The 13,713-nt window shown below is 40.8% G+C and overlaps 2 protein-coding genes across 6 annotated transcripts; one reads left to right on the top strand and one right to left on the bottom strand.

Annotated features, from left to right (window-relative positions):
• Positions 1 to 2,527: 2,527 nt before the first annotated feature.
• On the bottom strand, positions 2,528 to 9,923 carry exd (PBX homeobox extradenticle). 5 transcript variants are annotated; one of them, XM_089643242.1, is made up of 6 exons: positions 9,399 to 9,923; positions 8,538 to 8,699; positions 7,021 to 7,199; positions 6,682 to 6,933; positions 6,403 to 6,499; positions 2,528 to 3,651 (listed from the first exon to the last, which is right to left on the bottom strand). In XM_089643242.1, exons 1-6 carry the CDS (start codon positions 9,655 to 9,657, stop codon positions 3,482 to 3,484), a joined length of 1,119 nt encoding a protein of 372 aa, XP_089499368.1. In that variant the 5' UTR covers positions 9,658 to 9,923; the 3' UTR covers positions 2,528 to 3,481. The 5 variants fall into 5 exon arrangements, with proteins under 5 accessions (XP_089499368.1, XP_089499370.1, XP_089499371.1 ...); XM_089643244.1 differs by having other exon boundaries at positions 8,544 to 8,699; XM_089643245.1 differs by having other exon boundaries at positions 9,411 to 9,916.
• Positions 9,924 to 11,509: 1,586 nt separating this feature from the next.
• Positions 11,510 to 13,713, top strand: GlyRS (glycine--tRNA ligase). The gene has a single exon (XM_089643248.1). The coding sequence runs from the start codon at positions 11,563 to 11,565 to the stop codon at positions 13,585 to 13,587; it is 2,025 nt and encodes a 674-aa protein (XP_089499374.1). The 5' UTR covers positions 11,510 to 11,562; the 3' UTR covers positions 13,588 to 13,713.

Genomic DNA, 13,713 nt, shown 5'->3' with positions numbered 1-13,713 from the left:
AATCTTGAAAATATTAAATTAATATTTATAACCTAACCTAATCTAACTGATTTTCTATAGCAAAAAATTGCCCCTTTGATAACGCCTGCTCGCGTCCCCTTTAGAGTTATATCCCAGTTTTCAAGTAGTTTGTGGGCTACGCTAGGTTTGTATAGACTGGTTTGTGATTTAATTCTAATACCTATTTACAATGTTCTAACCTAACCTAACCTAAACTACCTAAACGGAATACGTTTAATCACATTTTATTCTATTTGTTTGTTATTCGGGTTATTTAATTTAATTATATGTTGATTATTTGTTATAAATAATACATTGACTTACATATTAATATGGATTAATTATACACGATGATATTATTTATTTTATATGGCAATACTAAATTTTTTTTGGTTGGCAGCAGTGTCTATGAAATATTTTGTAGGTATGAATTACAATATTATGAATATAATCCAACTCTTGATATGAATATAGTCGCCGTCGGAGGCGCCGCATACTAATTGACATATTGCGTAAGTGACTAAACGAAATTAAAATTAAAAGTGCTTATATTTCCGTCTCCCCCGACATAATAAATCATGTTTTGAATTAATAAAGCTAAATCCATTTATTTGAAAGTGAAATATTGCGTATTAAGAGTGAAGCGGAATAGGAGAAAATTAATCTATTTTTTTATCATTTTAGTTCTTCCCTTTCTGAATGTGCAAGTATTTGGAAAACCTCTTTAGGTGTGCAATCATTCCAACACATTGGATTATGCATGGTTATATTTCTTGTACTAATTCACATCTGCTTGCACCACGTGAGCGAAACAGGCATTTTTTCACCAACCCACACCGAAAACAGACAGGTTGTTTTGTAGAATTTGAACAATTCATCTAATTTCAATGTTCATTTTCTGGTTTTGTGAAAGTCCTATTCAAGTTCTGTTATTACATATATCATTATAGGCGGCTAGTTGCTTGACAGAACTGAAATAATTACAGAACTTGAAAATTAACTTGAATTACTTAAGAGTTGTTATTCTCCGAAACAACTCGTCCTTACCCTGCAAATGATGTTGTACAACATCTGAACTATTTGTTATTTTAAAATAAAACTTCCAATTCCTTACCTTATACATATTGAAATTCATCAATCATCTAAACCACAGGTTCTCAAACTTATTTCGACCACCGCCCACTTGAGATTAACAAAAAAATATAGTGCCCTGTATTTTTGAACTTACTTTTTTACATTACCATCTGTTGTGTATCTTAAAAACAGTTATTGCAAAAAAATTTAAACATACGTAACAAGTGTGGAGAACAACCAATCCCGGACACACCGCAACAATTCACTGCGGGTGGCCACCTTGAAGCGGCCTGGAAGGGGGCTAGACTGCCTATCCGTTTCTCGCGCTCTCTTCTCTCTCCTGAATCCCAGCCGGAAACATCACCGACCATTACTTTTTGAGAGTTGTTGTTTCTTAACCTTCCAGCGGGCGCATTGAGTGGGCGCTTGTCGTAAATTTTACGTCATCGAGTTTTCTCCATGTAAGTGGTGTTTTCTTTATATAAATGTTAGGGAATTTCTTTAAAGTTTTTTAAAACTTTCTCTAAACGAAGCAACACTGGTAAACATGTTAATATTTCAAAACAAACTATTTTATCGACCTATTTAGTCAGAATCAATATTCTCATCCTTACAATTGTTACAAACCACCTCAACTGAAGAATGGTTCTTGCATGTAAAGGACTAGCAACGGCAACATTTCATTGATGCTGAGGATCTTTTCTTATCCAGTGCACATAACCGACAAACACGTTTTAGAAGGCTTCTGTTTTCTTCTTCTGTTATCGGTTCAACTTCCCGACCGTAATTCACTTTGAGAAAAGCACTTCTACCTTGCGGTAAATGTTTGACATTTGATTTGACTATAGCATAGCTCAAAGCTCGATGCTTACGACTAAGTGGTAAGAGTGGGGGAAGCCATAAGGCGCGTCTGTCGTAAATTTTACGACAGCGCGCCCGCTGAAAGGTTAAAAGTATAACACACAACTTGTTTAAAAGTGCCCACTTATACTATGGATAGGATAGATGGGGTGTGACCCGTTTCCTATTTCTGAGATGCAAAAATATTTCAATGAAAGGAAATAAAACTCATACTCAATCATATTTAGAAGTATTTTTTTATTAATATTAAAGAAGGCTTTGAATTTAAAACTGATGCATTTCGACGAGTTTGTTTATAAATCAGACACAAATTTACTAAACACAGCCGTAAGCCGCCGCGTTGAGTAACTTGTAGCTGATTCTCTTTTTAGTTAGCAACGATGCTGCAGCGCTAAATGCACTTTCAGTCAAATACGACGATGGGAATGCTATCAAACCGACCATAACCCAGGATATAGTTTTAAGTAAAACAAACTATTATTATTTAATTCAGCTAGATTTTCTTTGAGTCTTCTACTGTCCTCCAGCGCCCACAAGGGGGATCATCGCCCACTTTGAGAAAGTTTTACATATGAATGAAATAAAACCATAATTAGATGAATAATAAAATGCTTTATTGGTATCTCAGTTGAGACTTCGTATACAATACAGTGACAGACAGACACACGCAAAACACCTCCGTTCGTATACAGGGGAGATATACATCACATATCTGGGAATACCAGACACCGCAGCACGCATCTTTAGCTGCCATTTCACATCTATGGATAGGGGTGCCATATTCAATATGGAAGGCTAATTTACAAAAGACTGTACTGTGACGCCAAACACATAAAGATCCATGGTTCCGCGTTTCAGCAACGGGTAAATACATCGCAGGCAATTATTTTGTTTTGGGCAATGTTTTGTTCTTGTGAAAAATAATGAACATTTATTGGCAGAAATGGTGACAAAATGTGCTACATATTCACATTTTTGACAAAATGGTGCTTACAATCTTCTTCAATTAGGGCTTACATGACATATAGGTAATATAATACATTGGAGTTGGCGATCTGTGCGTGGTCCGATATCACCACGTCTACGTAATAGTCGAACGCAAGTCAACCGACCGAAGTCAAGGTTTGAACAGTTTGTTCAAAGCGCCGCTATAACTTTAGTTAGATCTAAATATTGCCATTCCCGCATTACAATATTTACAAGTCCTCCTTATTCTTGTAAGTTTGTATATAAATAAATGGTTATTTGTTTTAATAATATTTTCAAGCGGCTCCGTGAAGTCAGCGCGGGAATACTTAACTAGCTTATCAAACAAATACAACACGGAATCATTCTTATTCTCAAGGCAGCACTCCTCAAGCGGAAATACATCCAATAGAATCTCTAGAGTCCTACTGATGATTACTGCCAGTGGCGAGGATCCACCTTGTCGTCTTAACTTAACCTAACCTAACCGACGCTCCTCTCTTACGATACGATACGATACAATACAATAGAAGACAGTATTCATAATTAAGTACAACAGTCCGAGGACAGCTGGCAGTGCCTAGGGAGACAGGTCCTGGTGCATAGGGTCATAGGCGAGCTGCGAATCGTAGGGCTGCGGGGGCGGCTCGTAGGGCCCCCCGAGGGAGTAGCCCATGGAGTCCTGGGGCGCGGGGGACATGAGGGGCGTGGCGGCCCCCGAGGCACCGCCCATGCTGTAAGGGGACGCTCCTGCAACAGGCAAACACACGCACGGGGCACAGTCAGACGACCTAACCTAACTCCTACTGCAGTGTTTCACTGCACGTAAAGATTGAATTATATTAAATGATCAATTGTTTCCAATGGCAGAGCAATATTATAATACATAGTATTAGAAACAAATTAATGTTTCCAAACTGAAAATAGTGATTTAGATCTCTGACCAATCGCAAGTTCAGTCTCTGAATGACTATTTTATAACAGGAAAGTGATACTTCTGTAGCGGCCACCATTTAGTGGAAAAATATATTTGCGCGCCCGTCTAAACACTAGTTCAACCGCTGGTTTTAAATTTCAAATCAAATGTAAAATGATAGTTTTGACAATTACAGCGGTATTGCCTTCCTGTGATATTTCCATAGTGAATACGTTTATTGATTGGAAAGAAACAAATTTGTTTGGTTCATAGAAATGGTAAAGTATTACGATTATGCGCATATTAATTGATCATTTTATTACCAACCACTCTTTTAAAATTAAACCGCCGCACGGTGGGCTGAAAATCGGCTCTCATAGACATAGAAACTTGAATCTTCAAGGGTATTTTTTTTGGCTAGAAATGGATTCTGCTGATCATTACTATGCTATAAAATGTCGTACGAAGCAATTGCGTGTACAAATGAAGGAGTTATAATTTTTTTAAGAAAAATTTGTATGGCGCTGACATTAAAAATGAGGCTATCTCTGGAATCATAAGGTTGGCCGTTCTATCCTTACACACAGATAATACTACTATTTATTTGTATTTTTTTGACATACTTCATATTGTGGCGCAAGGTGCGATTTTTTTTTTTAAAATCCTAAAGTGGAAAAAAAATCTTTTTTTTGTTGATGATTCATTTTAATGCTTAAATGCTTTACATATGAGTATGCTTTGTCTAGTTTACAATATTTTATTTACACTCCAAGCCAAAAAACTGTGCACAGTGAGCTGAAAATCGCCTTTTATAGACATAGTGACTTGAATTTTCAAGTGTATTTTTTTTGGCTAGAAATGGATTCTGCTGATCATTACTATGCTATAAAAATTTGTATGAAGCAATTGCGTGTACAAATGAAGGAGTCATCATTTTTTTAAGAAAAATTTGTATGGAACTGACATTAAAAATGAGGCTATCTCTGGAATCATAAAGTTGACCATTATATCCTTACACACAAATATACTACTATTTATTTGTATTTTTTTGACATACTTCGTATTGTGGCGAAACTTGTGATTTTTTTTTTTTAAATCCTCAAAGTTGAAAAAAAAACTTTTTTATGTTGAAGATTCATTTTAATGCTTAAATGCTTTACATATGAGTATGCTTTGTCTAGTTTACAATATTTTATTTACACTGCAAGCCCAAAAGCATTTAAGCATTAAAATGAATCATCAACATTAAAAAGGGTTTTTTCAACTTTGAGGATTTTTAAAAAAAAAATCGCACCTTGCGCCACAATATGAAGTATGTCAAAAAAATACAAATAAATAGTAGTATTATCTGTATGTAAGGATAGAACGGCCAACCTTATGATTCCAGAGATAGCCTCATTTTTAATGTCAGCGCCATACAAATTTTTCTTAAAAAAATTATAACTCCTTCATTTGTACACGCAATTGCTTCGTACGACATTTTATAGCATAGCAATGATCAGCAGAATCCATTTCTAGCCAAAAAAAATACCCTTGAAAATTCAAGTCTCTATGTCTATGAAAGCCGATTTTCAGCCCACTGTGCGCCACCAGTAACAGAGCATTGTCATTCTCAAACAAGTTTTGATAATGTTACTTCTCCGGAAATACAATTATTATAAACTGTTACAGGAGCTACTTTGGATATATATGCGCCATTCACATTAGGAGTAAAAAGCTCCGCTTCTTTTTGTAGCCAATCACAACAGCAAACTAAAAACTGCTTACTAAATTAAGATGGCAATATTTGACAATCTCATTCATTGTGGATGTAAATGAAGTTAACAGAAATATAAAACATTTTACAACAGCAGTGGGAAGACAAGACTAAAAGTGACACAGGCTGACTGGTACTTGACACGAAATACTGAAGGACGTTACGGCCCATCGTACAGAGATACTTACAAGCTACGTGACTGCGGTGCAACCACAAGTCGTCTGCCGATATGATACTATACAATGAAAGAAATATTAACTGTATGGCATTCGTCGCTTCCAAGAAACTACGTGATAATTATTATAAATTGACTTTTTTTATTCAATCTACACCTCATCAGCTAAATCCTTTCTTGGATATTCCGGTAAATTATACAGTTATATAAACATTGATATTTCCCCATCTCCAGGACAAATTTAATGTTCAAATCATGTTCGGACTTCATTTCTGACAACGAGTAGTAGATGCGTATGCAACTCGCGTAGCTTGCTGCCAGCACTGTCAGTAGCGTGCAACTGATGTCAAACAAGTAGTCGACTTATTGCATTGCAAATAGTATGGCGGATCCTGACAAGTGAAACATACAAAACTCAAATAGCTTGCAAGTATCCCTGTGTATGATAGGCCTAAGGATTAGTATATTCCAGTTGTTGCAATATTTGACAGACTATCAGTCAGCCCGGGCGGTTAGACGATTAGACGGTTAGTTGGTTGGTGGGTTAGCGGTAGACAATAGACAACTGATCGGTTAGTGAAGTTAGATTGATAGATGTAGTATGTATGTTGTGGTATCCTCACATTTAGTCGAACATATGAAAATCATCATTACCGGCGGCCTTCTTGGCGGCGTACAGGTTTGCCTCCTCCTGCGCCTTGCCAATGTTCTTCTTGTAGCGGATGCGCTTGTTGCCAAACCAGTTGGACACCTAAACATACAGGCACATTAGTACATTGCGCACAGAGGTACTTAAATAATGTAATGAGACTGGGAGCATAGCATTCCACCTGGCAACACTGCGGGGTCGGCAAGCCAACGAGTCGAATTCACTAGTCACTTGTTGGTGAATAGTCATCGCTTCGTTAACCGGTTTCAATACAGACAACCAACCTGAGACACGGTGATCCCGCACTTCCTGGCCAGCTCTTCCTTGGCTTCCTCGCTGGGGTACGGGTTTGAGAGGTGCGAGTAGAAGTACTCGTTGAGGATCTCCGAGGCCTGTTTGCTGAAGTTCCTGCGCTTGCGCCGCGCATCCAGGAAGCGAGAACGCAGGATCATGACGGCCTCGCAGGTGGACTGTTTCAGCTGCATCTGGATGGAACTGAACTTCTTGTGGATGATCTGGACCATGCGCTCGATCTCCTGCACGACAAAACAACACAGTATATTATAGCACATTGTTGTATATAGGGACTAGGTTCATGAATATGTCTGTTTTAGGTGTGTTACCTTGGGGGTGATGGGCCGGGTGCGGCTCTGCTCGCGCAGCAGGTTCATGACGTGCGTGGTAAATTCATTGCAGGCGTTCTCGTACTTTTCCAGCTCCTGGTGGTAGATCTGTCGGATCTGCGCTAGCTTTGCTCGGTAGTCCGAGTGCTCAATGGCGTTGTCCGCTTGCCCAGCACCGCCTGCAACCACACAACCAAACACACATTACACATACAATACACCACTCAGAGATGAAAGCAACAAATGGATACAATAGCTTTGAGTCGCCCGTTCAGCAGAAGTACTGAACCATCAAACAAGACTGAACTGTGCATGAGGTAGAGGTATAATCTTACTACAGAGGCAACTCACGCTCTGCTCTGGTTAAGAAAAGTCAACCAAATTTGCAATCCAAGGGCAATAATTCTCTGCCAGTTTTAATTTTATGACAAGTTTTTTCAAATTGATTTTCACCTCTACAAGTCACAATTTTTGTAACAAAAATATCTCATGCATAGTCACAGTCAATTATTAAAAAAAAGTTATCTAGAAAACAACCAATGGATATTGATAAAATTATAAAAACTCTAATGTGCTGCACACAATTTTAAAATGGTTGCATAAAGTTCAATTAACACAATGTTCACATGTGGTTTTTTATAACTCCACTCCGTAAAGCGGGTAATTTCGTTTCACAATGATACAATATTTTGTATGAAATTTGCAATGCTTTTTGAATAAAAATTATTTGTAACATAAATATATTCCTACATAGAAGTGTGTAATAATATGCACAAATCCTATGGTAACATTGTATTACATCACAGGTATTTACATCAAAGGAGTCTTAACAAAACCCTTTCTACAGCATTTTCCTTAACCTGACTTACGAGCTCGTCCAACCGGGTTTGTGAAAAAATATGTATGTGGTTTATCATATTGTATTAAATTAACAACAAAATATGTTTATATAACTAGGCTAGGTAACCTATACTTCTTCACAAATATAAGGTTACATATTTGTGAAGTATAAGCCGGCCTGTGTTTCCTCCCTCCTAACACATGGGCCTCTTCAAGACCTATGTTCACTCCTTCCTCTCCTCAAAAGACGCTCCACACAGCATCCCCAAAGATGACATAGGCCCTGAGGGAAATTATTTTCCTCAGGGCCACCTGTGTGGAGTTAATGTTAAAAAAAAAAGAAAAATCATGTAAGGAATTTTTCCTAAAATAAATTTGGCATAGTATTGTGGTTTGCCAATTTATGACATGACATCCCTCAGTTAGATTGCTTCATCTATCAGCAGTCCTGGACAAGAGTGGCGCTTTAGGCAGCCTAGAGATCTCAATCTAAGAATGAAAATAAGGTAGAAATTCAAGAGACACGTCTCCTAGCCTTAAATCTTTGAAAGGAAAGCACTGTAAAAGTCCAGCACCAAAAGAAAATCTCGTCGGCGTTGGGTGTCTGGAGAACGCTGCATTGTAGGCAGCCATACGTTACGTCTTAATCTAAGAAAGGAATGCATGATGGAACGTACACTCACCCCAGTCGGCTTGCGCCGCAGCGCTAGCCGAGGCTGCAGCCCCCGCCCCGCCACCCTTTTCGGGCCCAGCCACCCCCTCCGCTATCAGCATGTTGTCCAGTCGCATCAGCTGCGGATCCGGGGGCTCCTCTTCTTGTGTGTTGCGAAGAGAGAGGACTGCAAATAGACACAATAAATATTTAGTATTGCTCGCTTCATATAAAATTTGGTAAGTTGGAAGAAATTGCCACCTGGCAATAAGTCCTTTATATTATTATTTAATCAAATATCCTAAAGGATTGGATTTGTTTGAATGCACAGCTGAATGATTAGTGTTTCTAATATTTAACAAATAGTTATAAGTAAAATTCAGACATGACAAGGGTATGATCACCAGTTGGCGTCACAGTTGTTTCAGTTATGAGAGAATAGCACAAGTCGGAAATGAAACAGAGACGAAAACCAATTGATGAACATTAAACTGTACATGCAAGCCCTAATACCATGGAGGCAGCATACCATGACTGAGGACTCGCTTTTTCTACCTTCATAACCAGTATTCGACATTCACCTTAAGACAACCTTTTAGAAAGAGTGTTATATGAATCGTTTGTGTGGCCATTTAGGTTAATGGCTACAGAAGCTTACGTCTGCAACTATCTACGATACCTCCATGCTAAATATAGGCATGGGGGAATATTCGGCTGTTGTAATGGGGATATTACGCTCTCTCTTCCGCCGGCCAAAAGCCGAATAAAGAATGAGATGCCGCAGCGCAATAACCCGCAAGCAACGGTCGGACGTTCCAGTGGAGAACCTTCATACAGACATGGCGGGGGGAGCTCTCAGCTCATCGGGGCGGAGGGTTTCACTTACACGTACACATACCTGTCTTCTCCTTAATCTCACACAGCACCGAGAACAGCGCGGGCTTCATGCGGTGGCAGTTCAGCGTGTGCTTTCTCGCCTGAGCCTCGTCCAGACTCTGGTCCGTGATGTTCATGATCTGCTGCAGGATCTCCCCGATATCCTGCTTGCGGGCCTCGGCCTCCCCGCCGCCCGTGTCGGCCAGCCCGTAGCCCTGGGGCCCCATCAGCCCCCCACCGTGCGCCATCATTCTACTGGGGTCGTCCATCCATACACCTACTACAAATCGCGCTCAAAACAAAACGGCAATATCGAAAACAGTAGCGCCTCTTCTCTCAGCGTCCTTCGAGTCAAGATGGCCGCCGCTGTCGCCGACTCTTTGTGCTGTCAAATCAAAACTACAAAAAAAGAAAACAAATAATTAAATGTCGTCTTCTCGTTCTAACTCAGATAAATCGTAGCACTATTACGGTGCTAAAAAGAGACCGAACGTAATTCACTGCCGCACCCAATAATTATGATGTATGTACAATTTTAGTGTTTCCATCAAACACCATAAATAATGAATTATGGGACTGAATATTATGTCAGTACCTACCGGTGAAAAAAATAAGATTTTCTGAGCCTACCCACGTTGGCGAAAATGATTATTACTTCCAATTCCAACTATCAATATACATGATCAACGGGGATACAGCTAACTACAAAATAAACAACCTATTAATAAAATTAACCCAAAATATATAATTTTCGTCGTTATGTTGAAAAGTTAAGACTTTCAAGCTAAGATCCACTAATTCGAGGTGTCCGGAGATAAAGTGCACTTACTCCAGGAGGTGATTCTATATAAGAGCAAGTAAAAAAATGAAATAACCTTTTTCGAAATTAGTCAGTTTTCAAGTAAAAAAGTTTAATTGTTAGTTTAAAAATTCTTCGGATTAAAGGATTTCTAAGTTATTTGTCTTTTTTATTTCTACCATCATGCAGAATAACCTCTCGAAGTTAGTGCACTTTACCCCCGGACAGCCTGTATTATTTAGTCTTCTCCAGCAATTTTTCTACATTTCAATAAAATTGGAACACAATATTTTATGTTGGCTGTCTATATGTACGGAGGGTAGTTAGTAAAGATGTTTCTTATAATAAAATTATGTAGCTATGATTTCCTTCCTCCAACCTCCAAAAGTATTTCAAATCTAATTTTGTATACTGTTGAAATAATGAGGTACTTATTTCATTTAAGTTAGTGGCACTCTTTTTTATTTACCAAGTTTTTTTTCTTTAACCTTCAGACTGCAACCTGTAACCACGTAATATGAACAAACTCAAAAAAAATAATAATAAAAAGTAAATAAAACTTTCTTCGGCTTTTCACTATACAAAAACTTAACCAAATTTAACCAACAACGATGAACAAGTGAATTGTCGTTGGTTGCTGATAGCGATGGGCACAATCGATGAATCATCGATGATTTACTCGACCTTTTTGATTATAGAAATATTTCGATTCATTCACATGGACAAATCGATTCTGTCAAAAATCATCACGCAGTCCGAGACAACTCCGATTCTTTTGATGTTTGGATTAAAATATTTCGATCATCTTAATGTTTCGATCCTGCCCATCACTAGTTGTTGAGCAATTTTCTACATATTTTTTCTCAGGATTTCTGGAGAGTGGATTTATGGTGCATTTCTTTTCACTTTTTCATTTTTCAAGTTTTCGGTGGAAGTGGAGCAGTGGAGAATGGAGAGCTGAAAACGGTGGAAATGCGGTAGCATACTTTCATAAGATTAGAGTTTTGACGCTTTGGCGTGACGTCTAATATTGTTCCGACCAATAGGGACGTGGAATAATATACTTTTAATTGACTATTCGACGAATGCAAACTTCGCCGCGCTTGCAATCTTGCATCATCAGTTCTCGTGGCATGCGGCTTGTCATGTGTCAACAGTGACAGCCAGCTCGGTACATATTACTGTGAACACAGCTGTCAACAAGGCGGTTCATTACAACAGTTGGATGAAATTATTACTACGTTTAGTTAGTCTACGTAGTGTCCTTTCACCAAAAGTAACCTACAATCCCAGGTACTTTAGTGTTCTCGCTACCGAACGAGAAAAGTGGGGGAGTAATAAGAAACATAGAAAAGTAAAACTGCAAACGTTCACGATGGCGGACCCCGCCATGGAAGCCAAACTGGCTCCTCTGAGGGCTCACGTGAAGGAACAAGGCGACTTGTTGCGCAAATTGAAGGAAGGCGGAGCTCCCGCTATCGACGTGAAGAAAGCTGTCATGGAACTGAAGGCGCGTAAGAAGGTTCTGGAAGACGAAGAACTGCGTCTTTCCCCTCAAGAAGAGAGTTTCGATCGCGCGCGTATGGAAGACCTGCTCAAGCGCCGCTTTTTCTACGACATGTCATTTGCGATTTACGGCGGAGCGACTGGCCAGTATGATTTCGGGCCCGTGGGCTGCGCACTCAAGAGTAACATGATTCAGCTCTGGAGACGCATGTTCGTGATGGAAGAACAGATGTTGGAAGTGGATTGCTCCATCCTGACTCCCGAACCGGTCCTGAGGGCTTCGGGTCACGTCGAGCGCTTCGCCGACCTCATGACCAAGGACACCAAGACCGGAGAATGTTTCCGACTGGATCATCTCATCAAGGCTCACTTGGAGAAGGCGGCGTCCGATCCCAAGGCGACTCCCGAATTCCGCGCCGAGTGCACTGATATCACGGTACGCCTGGATGGCATGACGGCGGCGGAGATGGCCGCCGTGATGGAACGCTTCGCCATGAAGTCTCCCGTCAGCGGCAACGACCTCAGCCCTCCTGTCGAGTTTAACCTGATGTTTTCCACCCAGATAGGACCCACTGGCCTGAACAAGGGCTTTCTGCGTCCCGAAACGGCTCAAGGGATCTTTGTCAACTTCAAGCGTCTGCTGGAATTCAACCAGGGCCGCCTTCCTTTCGCCGCCGCACAGATCGGCAACTCCTTCCGGAATGAAATTTCCCCTCGATCCGGTTTATTGCGCGTCAGAGAATTTACAATGTGCGAAATTGAACATTTCTGCGATGGAAAAGAACACCCCAAGTTTGAGGACGTAAAAGACACACAACTGCTCCTGTATTCTGCCGACGATCAGGAAGGCGGTCGCTCCGCAAGCCTTGTCTCCATAGGGGACGCAGTCAGCAAAGGAATTGTCAACAACGAGACTCTGGGCTACTTCATGGCTAGGATCCAGATGTTCTTGCTGAGTGTCGGAATCAGACCCGGAAAGCTGCGATTCCGCCAACACATGGCCAACGAGATGGCTCACTACGCCTGTGATTGCTGGGACGCCGAGTGCCTGAGCAGTTACGGCTGGGTAGAGTGCGTGGGTTGCGCCGATCGCTCTGCATATGATCTCACGCAACACGCTAAAGCCACCAAGGTGCGACTGGCGGCCGAGAAGAAACTCCCGGAACCGCGCGAGGTCGAGATCGTAGAAGCCGTAGCGGACAAAGCGGCCATCGGTAAAGCGTTCAAGAAAGACGCAAAGATCATCAACGAATCTCTATCCACGCTTACTGCTAGCGAATTGGAAGATGTACAAAACGCGCTCGATAAAAAGGAGGCCTACGTACTCAAAGCGGAAGATCGGGAATTTTCTTTGGCTTTCGAACTATTATCAATCAAGAAAACCAAAAAGATGATGCATGTCGAAGAAATCATTCCGAACGTGATCGAACCGTCGTTCGGAATCGGTCGCATCATGTATTGCTTACTCGAACAGAACTTTAAGATTAGAGACGAACAGCGAACGTACTTCTCGCTTCCCGCGTTAGTGGCGCCGATTAAATGCGCCGTACTTCCATTGAGCGGCGCTCCGGAGCTGGTGGGTCTGGCGCGACAGTTGGGCAAGCTCCTGACGGGGCAGGGAGTGTCGCACAAGGTGGACGATTCCTCGGGTTCCGTTGGACGGAGATACGCACGTACGGACGAACTCGGCGTCCCGTACGCCGTCACCATTGACTTTGATTCTCTCAAGGCCCCGGCAACAGTCACCCTGAGGGAGCGAGACAGCATGACACAAGTCCGTCTCGAGTTGGACAAGTGCGCCATGGTACTGTTAGAACTGGGAGAAGCTCGTTTGACGTGGGAAGAAGTGTCTGCTCAGTATCCAGCCTTCCTGCAGCAAGAAGCCACCCAGTGATTCTCCACCAGCTTGCCTACAAGACTTATACAATAATATTAAGGCACCATCAATACTGAATATTGCATTTTCACTTTCACATGCTTAGCTTATTTGTGTACTAAATAAATTATATAATAAAACCAA

Source organism: Hesperophylax consimilis, chromosome 19 (genome assembly GCF_061612785.1).
Source record: "Hesperophylax consimilis isolate HC1 chromosome 19, BYU_Hcon_1.0, whole genome shotgun sequence".
NCBI lineage: Eukaryota > Metazoa > Arthropoda > Insecta > Trichoptera > Limnephilidae > Hesperophylax > Hesperophylax consimilis.
Note: the sequence above shows the minus strand (reverse complement) of the source record. Positions and strands in the feature narration are given on the sequence as shown.

Bases quoted from the DNA above. Each gene is read 5' to 3' on its own strand.
- exd (XM_089643242.1), bottom strand. From the start codon at position 9,657: ATGGACGACCCCAGTAGAATGATGGCGCACGGTGGGGGGCTGATGGGG. The intron at 8,700-9,398 runs GTAAGTGAAACC...GTCTATTTGCAG, and splicing joins GAAGACAGGTATGTGTACGT to TCCTCTCTCTTCGCAACACA. The intron at 6,500-6,681 runs GTTGGTTGTCTG...CTGTATGTTTAG, and splicing joins GCGGGATCACCGTGTCTCAG to GTGTCCAACTGGTTTGGCAA.
- GlyRS (XM_089643248.1), top strand. From the start codon at position 11,563: ATGGCGGACCCCGCCATGGAAGCCAAACTGGCTCCTCTGAGGGCTCAC.